General features: G+C 40.9%; 1 protein-coding gene across 4 annotated transcripts in view; it reads right to left on the reverse strand.

The window, feature by feature from the left end:
• Nucleotides 1–3,122: 3,122 nt before the first annotated feature.
• RCBTB1 (RCC1 and BTB domain containing protein 1) overlaps nucleotides 3,123–23,917 on the reverse strand; it is a 53,570-nt gene continuing 32,775 nt past the window's right edge. For 2 of the 4 annotated variants that reach the window (XM_032150900.2, XM_032150899.2), the window contains 6 exons: nucleotides 23,451–23,593; nucleotides 21,576–21,766; nucleotides 16,879–17,005; nucleotides 13,860–14,011; nucleotides 13,059–13,189; nucleotides 3,123–5,482 (listed from right to left, as the gene is read on the reverse strand). In XM_032150900.2, coding sequence (XP_032006791.1) covers nucleotides 5,342–5,482; nucleotides 13,059–13,189; nucleotides 13,860–14,011; nucleotides 16,879–17,005; nucleotides 21,576–21,766; nucleotides 23,451–23,593 — 885 coding nt within the window. In that variant the 3' untranslated portion in view covers nucleotides 3,123–5,341. Of the gene's footprint in view, nucleotides 5,483–10,042; nucleotides 10,257–13,058; nucleotides 13,190–13,859; nucleotides 14,012–16,878; nucleotides 19,308–21,575; nucleotides 21,767–23,450; nucleotides 23,594–23,917 lie in introns of those variants that run through there. The other 2 variants (XR_004247751.2, XM_032150902.2) reach the window with 2 other exon arrangements.

Consider the following 23,917-nt stretch of genomic DNA (forward strand, 5'->3'; position numbering starts at 1 on the left):
TATGCAAGAATGAAAAAAAAATTGACAGTTACATTTTTCTTAATCTAATAATATACAATTCTGGTTTTTATGCCCACACTACCACGTCTGACCCCTGAAAACTTCATATTCACAGTTCTCATTTTTTACCATGGTACTCTGATTTTCAATAATGCTACATCTCAAAATGGGTTTTAACTGAGTCTCCAGCATGGTGTCTGACATGTAATAAATAAATAAGTACTTGAAAAATATTTGCAGGAGATGAAAAAGAACATTCCATTCCTGTTGTAATGGCAGCCCTAACCTAAGTTCTTATATCTTAGGGACAAAATCTAAACCAGTGGATTTCAAATCTGGCCGCACATCAGAATCATGTGGGGCACTTTAAAAACTACAGAAGCGAAGACCCCATCCAACACCCTCTGAATAGATTTCCGCTAGTCTAGATGATTATTGATTACTGTAGCTTCAGCTTCCTATCCTGATAGTAAGTCTTCTTAGCAAAGTTTTTGGTTATTGTTTTGTGTTGTTTTGTTTTGTTTTGTTTAAGACGGAGTCTCACTCTGTTGCCAGGCTGGAGTGCAGTGGCGAGATCTCCGCTCACTGCAACGTCTGCCTCCTAGGTTCAAGTGATTCTCCTGCCTCAGCCTCCCAAGTAGCTGGGACTACAGGCGTGCACCACCACGCCCAGCTAATTTTTGTATTTTTAGTAGAGACGGGGTTTCACCATGTTGGCCAGGATGGTCTCGATCTCTTGACCTCGTGATCTGCCTGCCTCGGCCTCCCAAAGTGCTGGGATTGCAGGCGTGAGCCACCACGCCCGGCCATCTTAGCAAAGTTTATCTGACTAATCATTTTGATGTCATGATCTTTATTTAAAAAAAAATCCTTTGTCCCCCCACTTTACTTTCACGTTTAACCTGTGACACAGCATGTAACTGTGCACCATGGAGCACCATGTGTTTGGTGGCCATGAGGCCGGCTACTGGGCAAACTACTAAGGCAGACCTGAGTATGAACTTCAGCTATGTCACTACTGAAAAACTTGAATCCGATTATTTAATCTGAGAATAATGCTGCCTACCTTATGGGACAAAATATGGACAGTAAATAAAATGTGAAGCAGACAGCACAATGTCTGGCACTGCGGGAAATAAATGTTAAAACACACACAGGCACGCATGCACTCCCCTTGCTAACATTTCTGTCTTATTTTCTCCATTTTTTTTTTTTTTGAGACAGAGTCTGGCTCTGTCCCCCAGGCTGGAGTGCAGTGGCACCATCTCGGCTCACTGCAAGCTCTACCTCCTGGGTTCACGCCATTCTCCTGCCTCAGCCTCCCGAGTAGCTGGGACTACAGGCACCCGCCACCACGCCCTGCTAATTTTTTTGTATTTTTAGTAGAGACAGGGTTTCATGTGTTGGCCAGAATGGTCTCGAACTCCTGACCTCATGATCCACCCACCTCGGCCTCCCAAAGTGCTAGGATTACAGGCTTGAGCCCCCGCGCCTGGCCTATTTTCTCCATTCTAACCAAACTTAATTATGATAAGTTCTGGAAGGCTCATTAGCCCCCATCTCTAAGCCTTTGCTTGTGCCTCTAACTTTTTGTTTTGGAGATGAGCTAAAAGGACACTTTATATTTTCCCCTACCCAACACAAGCGTTATCTTCAGAACAACTGTTTGTCATGTTAACCCTATTACTGTATTAGTCCGTTCTCACACTAGTATGAAGAAACACCAGACACTGGGTATTTTATAAAGGAAAGAGGTTTAATGGACTCAGTTCCGCATGGCTGGGGAGGCAAGAAACTTGCAACTGTGGCAGAAGGGGAAGAGGCCCGTCTTATGTGGTGGCAGGTAAGCGAGAGCACGCAAAGCCCAGGGGGAACTGCCATTTATAAAACCATCAGATCTCGAAAGAACTCCCTCACTAGCATGAGAACAGCATGGGGGAAACCACCCCCATAATCCAGTCACCTCCCAACAGGTCTCTCCCTCAACAACTGAGGATTACAATTCAAGATGAGATTTGGGTGGGGACACAGAGCCAAACCACATCATCCTATTTGGTTTTCTCTCACTGACTGTTATGAAAAGCTCTTTATAAGTATCTCATTGTGTTGTTAATTCCTAAACCTATCTCACTCTCTCCTAATAATTCATATGTTCCTTGAGGATAGGGAATATGACTTTCCCTTCATTTAAGTACCCCCAAAGGTACAGACACATTTTGCTACAGTGCCAGTTCAACTGTACTACCTTTCAGCAGGAATAAAATCCAAAGATTTCTATGACGTTTGTTTGTGTATAGTTGAGAATCAAGCAGTTGACATGTTCATGGTGGTACCTATTTTTAGCCTGATACCCATTAAGAATCATACCACTGATTTTTTTTATTGTGGTAAAATATATATATAACCTAAAATTTGCCATCCCAATCATTTTTAACTGTATGGTTCAATGGCATTAAACATCCATTTTTGTGCAACCATCACCACCATGCACCTAAAGCAGCAGTCCCCAACCTTTTTGGCACCAGGGACTGGTTTCATGGAAGACAATTTTTCCACGGACCATGGGGATGGGGCGGTTGGTGGGGGGTGGGGAGGACGGTTTTGGAATGAAATTGGTCCACCTCAGATCACCAGGCATTAGATTCTCATATGGAGCGCACAGCCTAGATCCCTTGCATACTCAGTTCACTATAGGGTTTGCACTCCTATGAGAATCTAATGTTCTACTGTTGCCACTGATCTGACAGGAGGCGGAACTCAGGCAGTAATGCTCACTTATCCGCCACTCACCTCCCGCTGTTCGACCTCTTCCTAATACACCAGAGACCAATATGGGTCTGTGGCCTGAGGGCTGGGGATCCCTCACCTAAAGGACTCTTCATCTTGGAAAACTGAAACTCTGTATCCATTAAACAAGTTCCCCATTCTCCTCTCCCCTCAGACCCTGGCAATGACCATTCTACTATGTCTCTATGAATTTGACTAAGTATATCACACAAGTGGCATCACATAGTATTTGTCTGTGAGTGGCTTATTTCACCCAGCATAATATCCTCAAGTTCATCTCTGTGCACCATGTGTCAGAATTTCTTTCCTTTTTAAGGCTGAAGACTACTGATTTTGAGGGAAAAAAACAACTCTACGTGCCTGTTTTAATGTTACTTTGTTTATTAACATGTCATTCTAAATATTACATAAATACAGCTTATATACTAGAGTATCAAACATTGTTCCAGTAAGAAGTTCAAGAGTACATTTAGGGCTATCTTAAGAAATATGAATACTTTGGCTTCCATTATTATATTAGATGAAAAAAATCAATTCAAATAAGAGTTGTCATATCCTGCTATGATTAACAAAAAACTAAGTAGAAAAATAAGAGAGTGTATTTAAAAAAAAATAAAGATAATCAAATGCTTTTTGAAAGACCTTTTCTCTTCACTGCCACACATACTCATACAAATGACTTAGTAATCTAATATGAGAAGTGGTCCTTCACTTATATTAGGAACTTGGTAAATATTTGTTGAATGAATGAACTATCTATGGATATGAATTTCTACTTGAATTTGTGCTTTTTTTGAAAAAAAATTTTCAAGTAAGAGCAATAGTAAACATACTGAAGTTCACATTTTGCTCAGACCATAAGCCTATATAGAACAGTGATTGTTACAGACACCACCCATCATAGCACAAATCAATGTGCATTTCTGAACCTAGTAAGAAAAGTTCTATCATGTTGTAGAACGAATTCTAACCGAATAATTCACTGGGCTTCAATCACTTGTGATATGGTCAAGAAAAGGGGGCTGGGGCTACTCTAGGCTTGTATCTATTTCAGCTATCAATGAATTCCTATCTTTGGGGCCTCACTCCCCTTCCCACCCCAATAGACACAAATTTAAAAACATTGCTAAAAATAGTAGCTGCAGCATGTCTTCACCCACTTGTAATTTGGCTCTGAAAATGTATTCAGGCTCCAGGTTCAGAAGACAGACTTTCCAAGCAGGAGACAAAATTCACTAAGGGAGCTCACTCAAACGGAAATGCGTTCATGGACCAGAGAGCAAAGCAAAACATTGCTCTTAAAGCAAGCTCAACGGACACACATGATGAAACTCACAGTTGAACACTCTTACATCCCAAAGTCACCTTCCATAACCAGTTCAAAAAAACTACTGTCTTTTAATAGGATCTTTTCAGGAACACCATAATTTTGGTGCTTTTTCAAGGTGAAATTGTGCTAATTGTTATACCTAAGATGTTTAAAAACAGAGGAAAACCAAGAGTGAAAGATGATGAAGTTTCAAATAAGCCAATGTGTGATGGATTTGGCCTAAAGTAGATAAAGCAAATTCCATTAAGTCCTGTAAGTGGGTTGACTTGAAGAACCACTTCTTCCAGTCATATATAGTAGATATGATGATTCAGCAGCCATAATTTAGGAAGGCAAGAGTATACTATATATGTCACTATTTTCCTTTTAAGTTTGCATTTATAGAAGAAGGTGGGGGGGGGACAATTTAAACTTGAGTTCTCAAGTTCTACCTTAATGAAATAAAACACCATTGGATAAGTAGTGGAGATTCTAATTTATAAAATATTCACCTTCATCAAATTTCTTTCATTATCAACTTTTCACGGATACTTCTAAATTACTATTCTTTATGCACTTAAATCTTAAGAGAAATCTTGACTAACCTAGAAAATTTATCTTTACATAATTATCATTTCAACAGGTTTAACATACGTTAAACTGAATATTACTTTGATATATCTTGAAGTTAAAAAAGTCATCAACGTAAGCACATAAACAAAAGTCTGAAACAATCTTAATTATTCCTTCACAGTAAGGCTACTAAACTAGCAACTAGGGCAGCACTTAACAATCCCCCACGTCAGCATCTTTAATTCACGATGGGGCCTCTCATTCATCTCACAATTCCCCAACTATCACTGCTCCTGCTGTCAGAAGATTGTTGATATGTGGCCCAGGAGAGTTGCTGCCAACTTCCCCTTTCCAAGTTCAGAAGTTCCTCTAATCAAAAATGAAAACAAGACCAAAAACGAGTAAACTTTCACCCTTTTACATGTTCCAGCCCAAATTTAAGAAAGGTCACATTTAAAATACACTTATCTGGAAACAAGAGTTGTTTAAAATGGGCTCAAGAAAAGCCATACACCCTTGATGTGTTCCTACACAGACAACTGTGTCCCAGATGTGGAAAAACACAACCTGATGGTCTTTTACCTGCAGAATTACATCACCCGTAGAGCACAAACTGGACACATCCTCAACAGTGCCCCAGAGCACTCACACAGAACCCAGCAGCCTTGCGCTTCAGTTCTTAAAGGCTCCACATTTACTGGCTTTAGCAATGAATTCCTTTAGCAGAGGGCCATCCATTTGCCAAAATGCTGCAGTCTGTGTAACTTCTGTCAAATGATTGATGCAAAACTTAAAGCAGAATTCTTCTAAATCCTGGACACACACAACAAAAATAAAAACAAAAAGGGCTTTTTAGGCAACTTTGATTGAATTACTTCTCTCTAAGCCCTTCACCCCAAATCTCTCACCCTCCCCCAGAAAAGATATTTGAGAGGCCAGATACCTAAAACTAGGCAGAAAGGTGACCACAGGTAGGTGTGAGAAAAACACATACTATTTATTCAACACAGTAAAAGCAATGGTCCCCTAACTCAAAGTGTGACTCTTCAAAACACACACACATATACACGCGGGCACACACACACACACGCAAGATCTACAAGGGAAAGAATTTCCTGCACGATTATCACATAATCTAGTTATACTCAAAGACATTGTTGTAAAAGGTAGAATGTCACTTTAGTCCGCAGAATGTGTTTTGTCACATTCAAGACATCAGAGAAAAGAATTAAGATGTGAGTTAGTTTAAGAAACAGAAAGGTAATGAAGAGATATGGTCAACCTAAAGTGGCACATTAATAAAAAGAAAATCCCAGCCAGGCACGGTGGCTCACGCCTGTAGTCCCAGCACTTTGGGTGGCCGAGGTGGGTGGATCACTTGAGGTCAGGAGTTCGAGACCAGCCTGGCCAACATAGGGAAAGCCCGTCTCTAGTAAAAATACAAAAATTAGCCGGGCGTGGTGGTGGGTGCCTGTAATCCCAGCTACTCAGGAGACTGAGGCAGGAGAATCGCTTGAGCCTGGGAGGCAGAGGTTGCAGTGAGCTGAGACCGCGCCACTGCACTCTAGCCTGGGTGACAGAGCAGAGGCTCTGAAAGAAAATCCCAAAAAATTCACCTTAAATTCACTTTTATGCTCTCCTAATAATGACTTTATTTTTAAAGCCATGAAGAAGAATAACACCACAACTTCCACCACACTAATATCTCAGAACGTCACCCCCACAGAAGTATATTTACACAGATTAGTTTTCAATCAAACAGAAGTCACCAACTACCAACATTCAGGGGAGTCACATCCACAAGTGGTAAACCAGAACCATTTCAAAATCAATCCCTGCCTATGCTAATCTACCCTTTCACCCCCTGCCAAACTTTAATACAGTCTGTCCCTTAGGATTTTGGAATATATATTTATTAAATCGATCAGGCACCTGGAATGCATACAAAGACTCAATATGTAAAAGGAAATCACACTAAAAGCTCTTATCACAAATAGCTTGACTTTATTATAACTTGGTTAGCTGGTACACTGAAGGTCAGTACTCCGGGTTCTATTGAACCAGAAGCTCAACATTTCAACTGCAGGTTTTGACCGCACATTTCCAGCTACCACGAGGTGGGAATGTTAGACAGAGTGGAAGGGGCCCACACAAACATGGAGAGACCCCTTTTCTGCTCTCAGCACAGACCTCTGCAAACAATGATTTCCTTGTTCTAAGGTTCCTCCTGTCCCTAGCTAAAAGATGCCCTAGAGTAAACTCCAGAAACCCATCCAGTCACATAACCATGAAGAGATAAACCACAGGCCAGGCACGGTGGCTCACGTCTGTAATCTCAGTACTTTGGGAGGCTGAGGCGGGCAGATCACGAGGTCAGGAGTTTGAGACCAGCTTGACCAACATGGTGAAACCCCGTCTCTACTAAAAATACAAAAATTAGCCAGGCATGGTGGCATGCACCTGTAATCCCAGCTACTCAGGAGGCTGAGGCAGGAGAATCGCTTGAACCCAGGAGGCGGAGGTTGCAGTGAGCCAAGATTACGCCACTGCACTCCAGCCTGGGAGACAGAGAGAGACTCACTCAAAAAAAAAAAAAAAAAAAAAAAAAAAAGGATAAACCACAGCTAATGAGTACCAGCCAGCTGCTGTTTTGTTTGTTTGTTTTCTAGATAATTTGAAATGCACTTAGGATGTTGGCACAGTCTCTGGATTCTTGTTTTTTAATCAGAGATTCCCAGTGGGCTAAATGCATAGCTAAATGCTCCATATATTATAATAAACTAAAATGTGAAACTGGATAAAGCATTCCCTCTCAGATTATTATTCAAGAAAAAGCACTACACCTGGCATTATCACCCAGTGATTAATAAATAGCTCTCGGGACTAAATTATATTCCACAGGGATATAAAAGTCACATTTTAAAATTTAGTTATCAAAAACAGAAAACTTTATTTGCACATAACTTTAGAAGTAGCCAGTCGTAACGACAGAAAGTTATTTAAACCATGTAATATATCAGATAAGAATCTTTAAGTATTAAATTTTAATGATATAATTTCAAATTCACAGGAAGAGTGCACTGAACTCTGGCATCAAACCTCATCACTTCTGTGTCTACTGATGTAGAACTCAAGATCTTTTTAGTGTATATGAAAAAGTGAGTTTAAAGTGAGTTTATTCAGCTTACTCATTGTGCAGAAAATACCTTGAGTATAAACTTTAAGAAGTTCTATGGCCAGGTACAGTGGCTCACGCCTGTAATCCCAGCACTCTGGGAGGCTGACGCGGGCAGATCACCTGAGGTCAGGAGTTTGAGAACAGCCTGGCCAACATGGAGAAACCCCGTTTCTACTAAAAAAAAAATACAAAATTAGCCAGACGTGGTGGTGCATGCCTGTAATCTCAGCTACTCAGGAGGCTGAGGCAAGAGAATCGCTTGAACCCGGGAGGCGGAGGTTGCCATGAGCCAAGATCGCACCACTGCACTCCAGCCTGGGAGACAGGAGTGAAACTCCATCTCAAAAAAAAAAAAATAAAAAGAAGTTTTATACACAATGTAGGTATAAAAATGGTGCCGCTAATCACAATTCACTTTATACACTCATGAAAATGGTTCTATCAAACTGCCTTCCCTTCCCCTCCAATTAGTTTGAACTACTGAGGTATCTGGGTATGCAATAAATATTCAAAAGTTCCAAACATTAAAAGCCAAACTACAGAATTCTGAAAACAATCTAAATCTGGGTTGTGTAAGTAACTAATTAAACCTTGGTTGAGGCAGATCTATGTAAAGGGAAGCCCTGAACGCATGTGGTAAGGGAAGTTTGAATTTGCAAGTTCACCAGAGAGCGGCACAGTCAAGCTGAACCACTTAGCAACCAGTGCCCCGGGTCGGTTTGCCTCTGATGAGTGAATTAGACAAACGCTCTTCCGACTTGACCTCTCTTTAGCATTATAAGAATCTATATAATCTGTTCCTTTCATTCTGCAAAGAATCAAATCTTCAATAACAGGCAAGAAAATGCAACTCCTGCCCAAGTGAGAAGTCAACTATAAACAGGGCTGGTTATAGTTGACTTCTTACTTCTAACTGGGCTTTAAATAAAACAGTTCCAAGAAGGACCAGAAGGATCATGTGACCAGGAGAGGAACAAAGTTCCTGACAGAATGAAAGTCCTCTTACAGCCCACGGAATAGCAAAGTGGACAGAGTATAAAAACAGAAGGGTCTAATACAGTCTTCTTGGTATTAGAAACTAAACTCTGTTTATGACATTATGTGGTAGAATAATTATAAAGTGTTCTAAGGCAAATGACATAAAATACCAGATTTATTGTCATTAGCAAAGAAGATAAAAATAAAAACTACTCTTCTGAAATAATTTATAAATCATTCCAAATCTTTCAACATTTAAACTACTCCAATCAACATATATACTCTGAAAATAAGTTGTATTTCCTTTCCACAAATTTTCCTTAGTAACAAAACAAAACACAGGGCATTGATGTTCTTAATATCTCATTTTTAAAAATGCTAATGCAGCCTCTCAGGGAGTTCTTAGCCTGTCCTAAAACTCCAAAGCTAAACTAGTTGAATGTTAATAATTTGAAGACCACCTAACCAGGGTGAGCAGGTGCCTCGACATCACGGCTCCCCACAAGACACACTCCAGATGACACAAGATCACGAATCACACCTAACTCTGTCCAACCTGTTGTTACAGTAACTGCAAAACAAAACCCCAAAACTGTCAGTCTATAATTCACGTTATAGCACACCAGGTACAAAATATTCCAAATCAAAGAAGTTTTGTTTTGTTCTCAAAATGTACTTAAACATTCTACCATATGGAGAAAACATAATTTATCTCATTACGCAAAAAACATTTGTCAGCCTACTGCTGATCAAAGACTTTTCATTTGGCCTACCAAAAGAAGAAGAAAATGCTGGCCACCAAGCCTTAACACCAAGCTGTCCAATACTCATACCGCAGACCAACTTTAGAATTAGATTCCGGGGCTCATGTTTATTGCTTCCCTCCAAAAGCAAGATCGTAAGATATAAGTTGCTCAGCACATAGGATTTCTGGAAAGTTCTCTACTCTGGTTAAACAAATAATACTTCCCAACTGTTTCTCTTCATGTTCAAATACACATAAAAATAAAAAATTTCCTGAAAAGAATCAGTTTACAGTGTGCGACTGATCTATCTTGAAACAATGTTTTATCCGCATTTTCTCCCCTGATGTCAATATTTATTCAGGTCTGTACCAAAGGAATATCTGAGTGCTCCTTTGTCAAGTCCTTCTTAATAAAACTTGTGGACAGTTTGACAACATGTTCATAGCCAGGGCTCCACACTCATCAACTTACTTTTGAAACTCCCTGTAACGACTGAGTCCATACATTTTTGTTGCTTTAATGTGTGTACATTTGCTTCAAAGCTATCTTGTCAAAAGGGGGCATGGAGGAACCTCAGGTACTTTCGTAGAAAGAGAAGAAACATTGGAAGCAGGCAGTCTCCATCTTCCTAGCATTTTGGCCCACAGAACGAAGGCAAAGTCATCTAGTATCCCCAAGTTGAGCTCTAAAAATAATAGTTTTTGCAGTTAATTTCTAACCTGACTCATCAGTAGCTTCCAATCAACTAATAAACACAGTAAGAAGGCTTTCTTTTTAAGAGATGGCAGTCTCACTATGTTGTCCAGGCTGGTCTCAAACTCCTAGCCTCAAGCAATCCTCCCACTTCAGCATCCTGAGTAGCTAGAATACAGGCATGAGCCACTGTGCCCAGCTATGGATTTTAATTTTGTACTCCAGAACTTCATTCATGTACTCACTATATCTTGTAGTATTAAGGAAATAAAATGTAAAAGCACATTAGTCAATTACGTAACTTGTATTATAACCTAAGAAATATACCCTAGAAAGAGGCCTGGCGCAGTGGCTCATGCCTATAATCCCAGCACTTTGGAAGGCTGAGGTGGGAGGGACACTTGAGCCCAGAAGTTCAAGACCAGCCTGGGCAACATAATGAAACCCTGTCTCTACAACAAATAAAAAATAATAAATTAGCTGGGTGTGGTAGCACACATCCGTAGTCCCAGTTGCTGGACTGGGAAGGAAGGAGGACTGCTTGAGCCCAGGAAGTTGAGGCTACAGTGAGCTGTGATCACACCACTGTGCTTCAGCCTGGGTGACAGAACAAGACCCTGTATCACCAGGAAAAAAAATACATATAAATTATGAATATATATATATATATACACACACACACACATACATATACGCCCTAGAAATAAAGAGGTGACTCTTTCTTTTTGTCTTCTTTCTATTCTCTAATTTTTCTATGTTGAATGTGTAATATTTGTAGGATTTTAAGTTTTTTTAAACTTTTTTTTTTTGAGACAGAGTCTTGCTCTGTTGCCCAGGCTGGAGTGCAGTGGTACAACTTCTGCCTCCCAGATTCAAGCAATTCTCCTGCCTCAGCCGCCCGAATAGCTGGGATTACAGGTATGCACCACGACACCCAGCTAATTTTTGTATTTTTATAGAGACAGGGTTTCACCATGTTGGCCAGGCCGGTCTCAAACTCCTGATCTCAAGTGATCTGCCCACCTTGGCCACCCAAACTGCTGGGATTACAGGCGTGAGCTCCAAGCCTGGCCATTTTTTTTTTTTTTTAAGCACACCTTCATGGTGAAGGTATTTCAAATGTTTTCACTCATTCATTTAATTCAACATGCATTTTTGAGCGCCAGCTCCATGCCCATACTGTGACAGACTCTGGGGAATCACACATATTTGGAGTCTTTCTAAAGGAAGTTTTTATCGTGTTTATACTTAACATGAGAAAAATGAAAACTAGTAAAGGAAATGACCTGCTGGCACAGGAAGCAGCAGCAGAGGCTTTTTCTGTAAACTTCCTAGGACAGATCTTAGCTAAAGGTGAGGAAGAAGTTTCCAGCAACTTGAGCCAAGACATCTGCCTCTGCCCAGGTTGTTCTCACTGGTGTTAGTCAGCAAGGTCTGATCCTGAGTATGGAACTCGTTAACAAGCAGGAGGAGCGTGGAGAGGCCCAGAAAGGATTCTAACATCAGTCACCAAATGGATAGAAAAGGCACTAACCCAATTTAAAATTATACCACCGGGTGGAAATGAAATCTAAGGAAACAGCTTTTCTAATAAAGAGGTTCAGGGTGTCACAGGAAGGACAGGAAAAAATCATACCCCATTTTCTATTAGAAATGATTTACTTTGATCATCATTCCATCTGTTGTTGGGCTGCAGACAAAGTCAGCTACATTTGACCTTATCAAATATTTATAATCAGAATACAGCCTCAAACAAAAATAGGATACATTTTGAAAATATCGTGGTCAACTTTGATCCCTACATGTGATGAAGTGTGTCCTCTGTTATACCTCAAAGGACACAGCTGCAGATCTTTGCAGGTGTTTGATAAACTCCTTGATACCAGATATTCTGCTTTGTCAAATGACAACAAAGTATCTGCAAGGATAGGCTAATTGTATCATTCTACATGCATACCTTAGCTAGACATTTTGAAACTCCAAAGCTATTGCTCTCTACCTTTTATTCTCTCTGAATCTGTGAAACCAACCATACCCGCCTTTAGCTCACTGATCATCCTTAATGCTTCCTTTAAGGTACTATCTTCATCCAGTTCAACATTTATCAGGTGCCTAATATGTGCCAGGCACTATAGGGTATACAGATGAATGAGACAGTTCCTACTCACGAGGAGCTTACAGTCTGATGCCTTGGTTCTTCAAAAAAAACGCACACAAACTTTCAGACTCCCAAAAGCCCATTAATTCACAGGCTCAAGAGATCTGTGAATCCCAGATTAAGAACTCAACCCAGTGCAAAAACAAAAGGAGTCCACAGCAAGTTCTTAACAGGTAAATAACTGTGAGCTGTAATTAGACACTAATAGAATTGCAGAGCATACACAGATACAAATCATACGCATCCCCAGCTTATGACAGGGCAGAGGTGGAAAGACAGCAAGGTGAGTCTTGAAATAAACACATATGCTGACATTAAGAAAGACTTGAAACTAAAATATGCTGTTTGTTAGTCCAATTAGGTGTGGCACCTTATGTTCCAACCTGCAGCACAGCTGCTAGGACCTTGGTTCGTTTCCTGTCTTACTTAGAAATGAAAGTAGAGGAACAACGACTTTTGAAACAATGAAGAGGGAATTAATAGAAGCAAGGGCAGATTTCAGTTTTCAATGGGTTCACTGATTCCCTAAACAGAAGTGGAGTGACTCATCGTTTTCCATGCCTCACGCGAGAAGTAGGGGAGACGAGCACGAAGGGAGTTAAGGGTGGTTTGGTTTCTGTTTGCTGTTTAAGTTACCTCTGCATCATATCTGACTGCAGCAGAGAATAGCGAAAAGGCATTCTCCACAGTAATTCCTCTCTTGATAATGTGCTGACAAAGCTTTTTCAGTCTGTTTTCACAGTAAGATGTCGCCAAATCCAGAAGACCTAAAAGTAAGATATGTGAAAGGTTTAATCAAATGTATAATAATTTCCAATACACAGAGATTTTGTTTTGGTGAACAGAGGTGTACAGGTAAATTAGAAGTTTCTTAGTGGACACGATTCTGAATTTGAGTAAATAAATTCTCTTTTTTACTGTTTGCCTTCTCCACTTCCACACCTCTCCTATATTTACTTTAGACAATTTCTTCAATAGTACAAAGAAAGGGCAAAAAATGCAATTTCAATCCTCATTTTGTTTCTAAAATGCTAAATGCCTTAGCAACTTATACTTCACTATTAGAAAATTAAAATAAGCCCATAGCTTAATACCTAGGTGATGGGTTGATAGGTACAGCAAATCACCATGGCACACGTTTACCTATGTAACGAGCCTACACATCCTGCACATGTACCCCAGAACTTAAAAATAAATTAAAAAAAAAAAAAGTCCTTCAGTAACATTAGAACAAAAAAGCCTATGGTCATAAACTAGGTCCAAAACTATTAACCATAATATTCACACAATACTATTTTTAAAGATATTTACTTCAAATCTTTTTTAAGCACCAAATTAAAGCCAATACACCTGAAGCTTTTTACATTTCAGGACTAAGAATATGAGGGGATATATTCTCGACCATGTGGCTCGTCCATCCCAATGCTACCGTGGTACCTATAGCATCTTCTGGCGGCAGGTCAACTGTGTCTGTGTAGAGGTACTGGAGAAAGGCACGATACACTGGGTAGGAAAACTGGTCGATTTCTATCACTTCCTTCATGTCTTCATTCCAATATGACTGGAACATGGATCGAAAATGCTCACACCTAAAACAGAAAAGCAAAAGTCTTATTTGTTCAGCAGCAATTTTTAAAAAAGAAAAAAAAATTACCTAATTAAGTTGACAAAATCAGATAAACAGAAGTATCCTTGGGCCGGGCATGGTGGCTCACGCCTGTAATCCTAGCACTTTGGGAGGCCAAGCGGGTAGATCACCTGAGGTCAGGAGTTCGAGACCAGCTTGACCAACATGGAGAAACCCTGTCTCTACTAAAAATACAAAATTAGCTGGGCGTGGTGGCGCATGCCTATAATCCCAGCTACTCAGGAGGCTGAGGCAGGAGAATCACTTGAACCTGGGAGGTGGAGGTTGTGGCAAGCCAAAATCGCGCTTCTGCACTCTAGCCTGGCAACAAGAGCAAACTCCTTCTCAAAAAAAAAAAAAAAAAGAAGTATCCTTAACTACTATCTGGGCCTGCACACACCGGGATCACAGACCTTTAGTTAGCACCCAAAAAACATTCCACATGCAAGTGGTTTTTGTACATGCCTTTTATATACACTTTCATTTTTTATAACTCCTATTAAATACTAATAGGTATACATAGAGCCTGGAAGTACCTAGCACTTCCACTACTGTTTCCATTTGATGGTCCCCAAGATTTTTTTGCTCCTTTGTTTTTTTTAAATTGACGTACAGAAATGCATTTTAAACAATAAAGTGAAAGAAATTCGGAAACAAGACTTCAAAACTTCTGACTATATATTAACATTAAAATGATTCATTTGTTTTTTGTTTTACGTAATAAGTATATTCTTAAAACTGTTTTATACGTTAACTGGATTACATCAAGCTGATTATTGTCTCATTATCTGACAATTTTTCTTCTTTTCTGACTCATAGTCAAAACAGCCATCACTCCTTTTTTTTTTTCTCCCTGCTCCCCTCCCTCTCTTCCCAGGCCTGCTACAAGCTTATTTATAAAACACTCACATCCACTAGGATAGTCAGATATTTCAAGAAAACCTGAGTAGCTCCTACACTGTATTTACATGTACAAAGCCACTTACATAAGAAACTGATTTCTGAATATTGGATTGTCTTAGGTATAACATAGTTACATCTTTCCAAAAATCGTATTTTTAAATTATTTTAAAGTGAGATACGGCACAAAAAGTATTTTGAGGTGCAGTGGCTCAAGCCTGTAATTCTAGAACTTTGGGAGGCTGAGGCAGGTCAGCCTCAATCACCTGAGGTCAGGAGTTCAAGACCGGCCTGGCCAACATGGCGAAACTTCGTCTCTACTAAAAATACAAAAATTAGCCGGGCGTGGTAGTGCATGATTGTAATCCCAGCTACTTGGGAGGCTGAGGTCGGAAGATCACTTGAACGCAGGAGGTGGAGGTTGCAGTGAGCTGGTATTGCATCACTGTACTCTAGCCTAGGTGACAGAATGAGACTCTGTCTCAAAAAAAAAAAAAAAAAATCCATTCAGAATACTAAAAAAACAGCTTCACTTACATAAAAAATTACTCTACCTGATTTCAGGGTCTGAAAACTGTACATGAAAGGAATAGACTGGCTGACCACAGGTGCACAGACAGAAACAGTTCCAGTTCATCTTTTCAATTAATACTGTGGTTCAGATATTTACTCCCTTAGGTAAGGAACGACATAGGGCTTTTCTGTTCCTTTCAAATGTATTTCTTTGCCAATAGGTTTTTACCTAAATTTCCAAGAATACTTGTAAATGGCCACTTTAATGGTCTTAGCTTATATGCCTTTTTCTACAATGGCAACCTTTGTGGCAAACAGTTACTAATAAATGCATAGTTCCCTCACATTTATACAAGGAACTATATCTAAAAAACTTTTTTTTTTTTTTTTTTCATTTTTGCGATAAGATCTCACTCTGTCTCCCAGGATGATCACAGCTTACCATAGCCTTGATCTACTGGGCTCAAGCAATCCTTCCACCTCAGCCTCCGGAGTAGCTGGAACTACAGGAACGCACCACCACACCTGGCTAATTTTTTCTATTTTTTGTAGAGACAGTGTCTCGCTGTATTGCCTAGGCTGGTCTCAGACTCCTGGGATCAAGTGATATTCCCGCCTTGGCCTCCCAAAGTCCTAGGATTACAGGCATGAGCCACCACACTCAGCCTAGAACATTCTTTAATTGGTAATTGGATGTCCCTTAGAAACAGAAGCACAGCATTCCTGACTATGAGCGTTTTCTGCTTAATCTATAATTAAAAGACGGCAAATACACTTTTCAATAATAACGTTTTGTATTTTCTTTAACCACGTAAACAAATTTTCTGATGGAAATGAGTATTCACAAGATCCTTAATTTAAAAAACAATATAAGCTGGGCACGGTAGCTTACATCTGTAATGCCAGCACTTTGGGAGGCTGAGGCGGGCACATCACCTGAGATCGGGAGTTCGAGACCAACCTGACCAACATGGAGAAACCCCATCTCTATTATAAATACAAAATTAGCCAGGCACGGTGGCGCATGCCTGTAATCCCAGCTACTCGGGAGGCTGAGGCAGGAGAATCACTTAAACCCGGGAGGCAGAGGTTGCGGTGAGCTGAGATCGCGCCACTGCACTCCAGCCTGAGCAACAAGAGTGAAACTCTGTCTCAAACAAACAAACAAACAAAAAACCAATATAGACAAATACTTAAACTCCTACATTACACTTTTTCTAAAACGCTCCATGAGTGTCACAAAAAACTCTTTGACATGAAATAGACTGATACTATCTGCAAAAATATTAAGTAGTGACATTTCTCTCTACTACCAAGGCTATTGTTTATCAGTACTCATTTTGTGGAATAACAAAGAAATAGAAATGGCAAAAATAAAGTCAAGTTATTGATGTTTCTGAGCTCATGCAAAAATACCTGATTTTCAAAACAGCTTTATGGACATGAATATATTTTCCATCAATTCGAAACTTCAGATCGGCAGTTTCTGGACTATCAAATTCTTTCTTCAGTGATTCTGCAACTGTCAAAAAGTCTTCATGCTCTGAAGGCAACAAACATATATTAATATGGAAAGTTCAAGGAACAGACTGAAGATTCAAAAGACTTCAAAAAGATCATCATGACCGTGGTGGATAATTCCACTTGTTTTTTTTTCAAGAGTTCATACCTTGTTTGACAAATCAATTCTACGGTATTAAAATAGTATCCTGCATCTATAAACTACCAAAGAAAACCACCAAAAGATGGTATTTAGAAAGGTCAAATACCATCTTATATGCTTAGTTATACATTAGAAATGTATATTTTTAAAGAAAAAAATTATAGGTACTTCATGATAACATAATAACCCCCTCTCAAAACGAATGGTTCTCTTCTAAGACTAAGAATTTGTTTTCCTTGACTGAAACACTAAGAATATATTTTTTCTGCTTTGGGGTACTTTCAAGGGGTCAGCATACCCAACTCAAGGACGTGCAAGAAACAAACTTACCAATTAAATGGTAATGCTAAGCGGTCATGTTCTCAAGCAGAGAAACTCTTTCCTAAGTATCTGGAATCTAAACATCTCTGTTAACCCTAAAAATCACTATATGCATAATCCTTACTCACTGTCTAAACACAGAGCAAATTCACTTAGAAACAACACCTATATGAAGGGAACAGTTTTATAAGAACACACGATCACCTTACCTGATAAGAAGAATTGCTGTTGTGGTTATATGGAAGTAGACCTGTGTTACTACAAGGAAAAGTAAAGGCACTTGTACAAATTCCCACAATGTTTTCTTGTGTTTTATATGTATGAAAGAAGAAAAGAAGTAGAAAAAGGCTAATGGGGAAATTTTTTTAAATTCCAGAGATCCTCACCAGGCATCGAATCAAGCTGCTATGGATACACAAAGCAGGTTTCAACTGCCCACAGCTGAGTTAATAATCAGCATCTTAATCAAAGACCTCAGCTTCCAAGCCTGGGATGAACCTGTTTCCCTTGGTAGCCTGCTGTCACCAGGGCAACTCCTAGAGGAGGGACAACAGCTAAAACCTAGGCTGAAACTTAACAAATGAGCTTATCTGCAAGCTTTATCATCAGAATCTCCTAAGGAATTATCTTTCACCTAAGCCCTGTGACCTTAACTGACAGCCCTCCCTCCACCCCATGCAATGCAGAGCTCTCCTGGCTACAGAGGAAAGGTAGAAAACCTCTCAAAAGTCAGGCTTCCCCTGACCTTGCAACCTGGATCACTGGTGGGTAAAAGAATACAAATGACTAAGATGGGCCAAGAGTCCAGGAGTCTAGATTGCTACCCCCACCCATCCAAAAAAAAACCACTTCTCATCAGTGCCTCAACTTCTGCATCCAGTCTTAGGCTGAAATGACTCTTTCTCCTCTTTGCTCCTGGCAACAAGTATAGTACATCCTTTCAGAGAAGAAATCCTCCTCAAAGGGGTGAATTCACCATGTGACTTTCTTTCTAACACTCAGATGAGATCACAAAGTGAGAGGGAAAAAACACTTTTGACTTTTAGTGGGTGGAAGGGAAAGAAGTTATCTAGGACAGCAGTCCCCAACCTTTTTGGTACCGGGGACCAGTTTTGTGGAAGACAATTTTTCCACGGACCGGGACAGGAAGGAGGATGGTTTGGGGATGATTCAAGCACATTAAGTTTATTGTGCACTTAATTTTTATTATTGTTACACTGTAATATGTAATGAAATAATTACACAACTCACCATAATGTAGAATCAGTGGGAGTCCTGAGCTTGTTTTCCTACAACTGGACGGCCCCATCTGGGGGTGATGGGAGACAGTGACAGATCATCTAGGCATTAGATTCTCATAAGGAGCTCGCAATCTGTATCCCTCGCATGTGCAGTTCACAATAGGGCTCACGCTTCTATGAGAATCTGATACCGCTGCTGATCTGATGGGAGGTGGAGCTCAGGCGGTAATGTGAGTAATGGGGAGCAGCTGTAAAAACAGATGAAGCTTCGCTCACTGCCATTCACCTCCTGCTGTGCAACCCAGTTAATAACAAGCCACGGACCAGTACAGGCATATGGCCTGGGGTTTGGGGACCCCGATCTAGGAGGATATATTCAATGACCATATTTTTTCCAAATTTAACATTTAAATTGTTAGGACATTTGTTCTGAAAAGAATGCCTGTGCCATTTTAAGATGTAAGAACTGGGGGAAGCCTTTTATAACAAGTCCAGGTTAAGTAGTATATACAAATCTGAAGATGTGTACAGAAGTGCTTCAGCTGTGCATGCCATACATGTGCAATTCTGGCCAAATAGTCCCATTCAGTGAAACAATTATTTTCCAATCACAATACTCACTGCAAAAAAAAAAAACAACTGTATTATACCTAAAGAACATGGCAAAATGAAGTAAAAGGGAGTATTCAATTGGTTTCACTTTAATTCAAGCTTAACTCTTCCTAAGCATCCTTTTGCCTCCATGCCCATGACTGGTCACCTAATTGGGACAACTCCACCTGTCTGACACACCTAAGCATGATGTTTTAGAAAACTAACCTTCAATATCAATTGCTGAGCAACCCAAACACCTTAACTGCCAAGAACTACATTAATTTTCAAGCACAGAGCATCATGACCCACTTATTCCCTCTGCTTATAAATAAAAGAACAACTTAAATATGCTAGCAAGAAGGCAAAAATAAACAAGAAATAAAATAAAAAGATTAAAGTCACCTTGTAAATGGCTACTCAGTTTTAAGACATCCTAGCTTTTTCAGCCAATAATGGACTCTTAAAGAAGACAATATTCAGAAAACGTACAGATTATGTAACCAAATATCACCCCAAATTCCACTACCCTTTATAATACCTCTGTTTTGATGCCTTTCTAAAATAAAAGAATTTGAAATCAGTTGAAAGACAAAGATAGAAAGAAGGAAGATGGGGTTAATGTGTCACCTTAGAAACCACAAGTTGTTCGCTTTTTTTATTGGGACAGGGTCTCGCTGTGTCACCCAGGCTGCAGCACAGTGGTGCAATCACAGCTCACTGCAGCCTTGACCTCCCAGGCTCAAGCAATTCTCCACCTCAGCCTCCTAAGTAGCTGGTACTACAGGCAGGCACCACCACTCCTGGTTATTTTTCGTAGAGATGGGTTTCGCCATGTTGCCCAGGTTGGTCTAAAACTCCTGAGCTAAAGCAATCCACCCACCTCGGCCTCCCAAAGTGCTGAGATTACAGGTGTGAACCACCACACTCAGCCGGTTATTCACTTTTTTGAAAGTTCATTTTTGGACCGGGTGCAGTGGCTCATGCCTGTAATCCCAGCACTTTGGGAGGCTGAGGCGGGCGGATCACGAGGTCAGGAGTTCCAGACCAGCGTGATCAACATTGTGAAACTCTGTCTCTACTAAAAATATAAAAAAATTAGCTGGGCATGGTGGCACGCGCCTGTAATACCAGCTACTCAGGAGGCTGAGGCAGGCAGGAGAACTTGAACCTGGGAGGCGGAGGTTGCAGTGAGCCGAGATCGCCCCATTGCACTCCAGCCTGGGCAACAGAGTGAGACTCCGTCTCAAGAAAAAAAAAGAAAATTTATTTTTGATTGGTATTATATCAAGTTCTGTAAGAAGTCTAGTATAACAGAAGTGCTTAAGAACAGGCTACCCAAAAACTTATACACAGTCATAACAGCACTACCCACGAGAGTCAAAGGTGGGAACAATCCACATGTCCATCAACAGTTAAGTGACAAACAAAATATGGTGTATATATATAATGGAATATTATTCAGTCATAAAAGGTAATGAAAACGGAGACATATTACGTCAATGGGCCTCAAAAACATTAAGTAAAAGAAGCCAGACACATGGGTCACACATTGCATGCTTCCACCTATATGAACTCTCCAGAGTCGGTAAATCCATAGAAACAAAAAGCAAACTGGTGGTTGCTAGGGGCTGGGGGGAGAGGAGAATGGAGTGTGACTAATTAACGTATAAGGGCTTTCTTTGGGGGTGATTAAAACATTTTAGAATTTGACATAAAAGGTGGATGTAGGCCAGGCACAGTGGCAGGTGGATCACCTGAGGTCAGGAGTGCGAGAACAGCCTGGCCAACATGGTGAAACCCCACCTCTACTAAAAATACAAAAATTAGCTGGGTGTGGTGGCAGGTGCCTGTAGTCTTAGCTACTTGGGAGGCTGAGGCAGGAAAATCGCTTGAACTCAGGAGGTGGAGGTTGCAGTGAGCTGAGATTGTGCCACTGCACTTCAGCCTGGGCGACAGAGTGAGATTCTGTCTCAAAAAAAAAAAAAAGGTGGATGTACAACATTATGAATGTTCTAAATGCAACTAAACTGTACCCTTTACAATGGTTAATTGCATGTTATGTGAATTTGATATCAATTGAAATGAAAGCACTTATGAGAGAAAATTTAAAGTTCATGGTAATATTTTATGATATATGAATACATTTGATTATGCACATCTATTTTGAGGGAAGGTATGAAAGCTAATAGAGAATAAAACATTCTAAGAGATCCCAAAACCAGCAAAGACACAGGAAAACTGGTCAGTTGGTAGTACCATTCTTCCTGGGTGGAGGTGGCCCTGCACTTTCTTACCCACAGACAGGAGGCGCCACGAGACGGCAGGAGTGGCAAAGCAGGCGAACACGTCGTCGGTGCAGGAGAAGTGGGTGAGGTGCGGGAGGATCACGGACTGACCCCGGCACTGGCCCCACATGTACACGTGCCCACCCTGCGTCTTGGCTGCAGACGTGTGGGCGGAGTGACAGGCTGCAATCTCTACCACCCTGAAAAGTTTTAAGAAAAATGCATGTTACTTCATGATCACAGAAGCCCACAGCACACCACACAAGGCAATTTAAAAGTTCATGCTTGCAACACCTCAGAAAACAACAGTACAAGTTCCAGGGACACTAGCTGCCAACAAAAGCAACAGATCAGGGCAAGAGCACTGTTCTCCTTTCCCAAATGCCCACTTCTCATCCTCAGCTCACTGTGAGTTAGGGTAGATCACACAGACCATCGAGGAAAACTTGGAAAACAGACTAGCAAATCCAAGCAAATGAGGGAAGTGGACACTGAGAAAATGCCCTAACAAATGTGATGGCTTAAATACCATTTCTTTTTTTTTTTTCTTTTTTTTTTTTTTTGAGACAGGATCTCACTCCGTCACCCAGGCTGGAGTGCAGTGGCATGACCATGGCTCACTGCAGCCTCGACCTCCCAGGCTCAAGCAATCCTTCCACCTCAGCCTCCCGGACCACAGCTGTACCACCACACCCGGCTAAGTTTTGTATTTTTTATAGAGACAGGGTCTCGCTATGTTGCCAGGGCTGGTCACCAACTCCTGGGCTCAAGTGATCCTCTGCCTTCGCCTCCCAAAGTGCAGGGGATTACAGGTGTGAGCCATCGTGCCTGGCCCATTTCTTTATAAATATAACTTTTTCTCTCATCTCCTACCAGAGCTCAGAACAGTCACTGGGCTGATAAGCATTGGCTGAGGGGTCACAGACTCCGAACATTCCAATCCAACAGGAAAACAAGCCAAGCTTACTATATTTCTCAGTAGTATGCGTCTTGGGTAAGGTCTCATAATCAGAAGTCAGCACTCCAGGACATAGGAGGTAAGACCTTACAATTAGGCTGGACAACATCAAGCATCTATTCCAGTAACACACATTATATCAAATCAATATTTAAACAGATAATGTCCTTTCAAGAGCAGATTTACTTAAAAGTTGTTTTACTTGGCTCAAAGTTTATATTACACCATAAACATCAACATGGCCATAGACCTTACTTGTCTTCCATACTAAAAGGGCAACAGCAAGACCGCAGTAATTATACCAAGATGCATTCACACCTATCAATCACAGGTGGTTATTTCAGAGAGCTACGTAAGAATCATATCAACCTCATGTTCATTCTGGCTACTACTCAAAACACTTTTGCCTAGGCCAGGCACAGTGGGGCTCATGCCTACAATCCCAGCACTTTGAGAGGCCAAGGTGGGTAGATCACTTGAGGCCAGGAGTTCAAGACCAGCCTGGCCAACATGGTGAAACCCTGTCTCTACTAAAAAATACAAAAATTAGCTGGGCATGGTGGTACACACCTGTAATCCCAGCTACTCAGGAGGCTGAGGCAGGAGAATCACTTGAACCCAGGAGGTGGAGGTTGCAGTGAGCCGAGATCATGCCATTGCACTCCAGCCTGGGTGACAGAGACCCTGTCTCAAAAAAGGGAAGGGAAGGGAAAGGGGAAGGGGGGAAGGGAGAAGGGGGAAGAGGGAAGCGGGGAGAGAGGAGGGAGAAGGGGGAAGGGGTAAGATTTTGGACAAAAATCTCTTTTGTCCAAAATGAGAACGTTAATAAACAGAAGAATCACAAAGCCAAACACCACAGCTCTGCCACACACAGCCCCAAGGCCACATCGCACATAGAGTCCCAAGACATGGCACAGCCAAGTTACCTTTCTTTCTCCACCATGATGTGTGCTGGGCTTAGCAGGTTATTTTTATTGCCAGTTCCCAGCTGCCCATATGTGTTAGCTCCCCAGGCATAGAGCAAGCCCTCATCTGTTAGTGCTAGAGTATGTGCATAGCCGCAGACAATCTGCAAGTAAATTGAAATGGTTACCATTAGCAAGAAAACAGGAAGGGCAGGGAGAACATCTACTTAAAGGCTACAGCCAGCTTCTGCAGAATGCCAGTTCATCACCAGGGGTGGACTGACATTTGCTGGAACATTAAAAAAGCATTAGAAGGCTGGGCGTGGTGGCTCACACCTATAATCCCAGCACTTTGGGAGTCCGAGGAAGGCAGATCACGAGATCAGGAGATCAAGACCATCCTGGCTAACACAGTGAAACCCCATCTCTACTAAAAATACAAAAAATTAGCCGGGCGTGGTGGCGGGCGCCTGTAGTCCCAGCTACTC

This window comes from Hylobates moloch, unplaced genomic scaffold, assembly GCF_009828535.3.
Source record: "Hylobates moloch isolate HMO894 unplaced genomic scaffold, HMol_V3 SCAFFOLD_4, whole genome shotgun sequence".
NCBI classification, from domain to species: Eukaryota; Metazoa; Chordata; class Mammalia; order Primates; family Hylobatidae; genus Hylobates; species Hylobates moloch.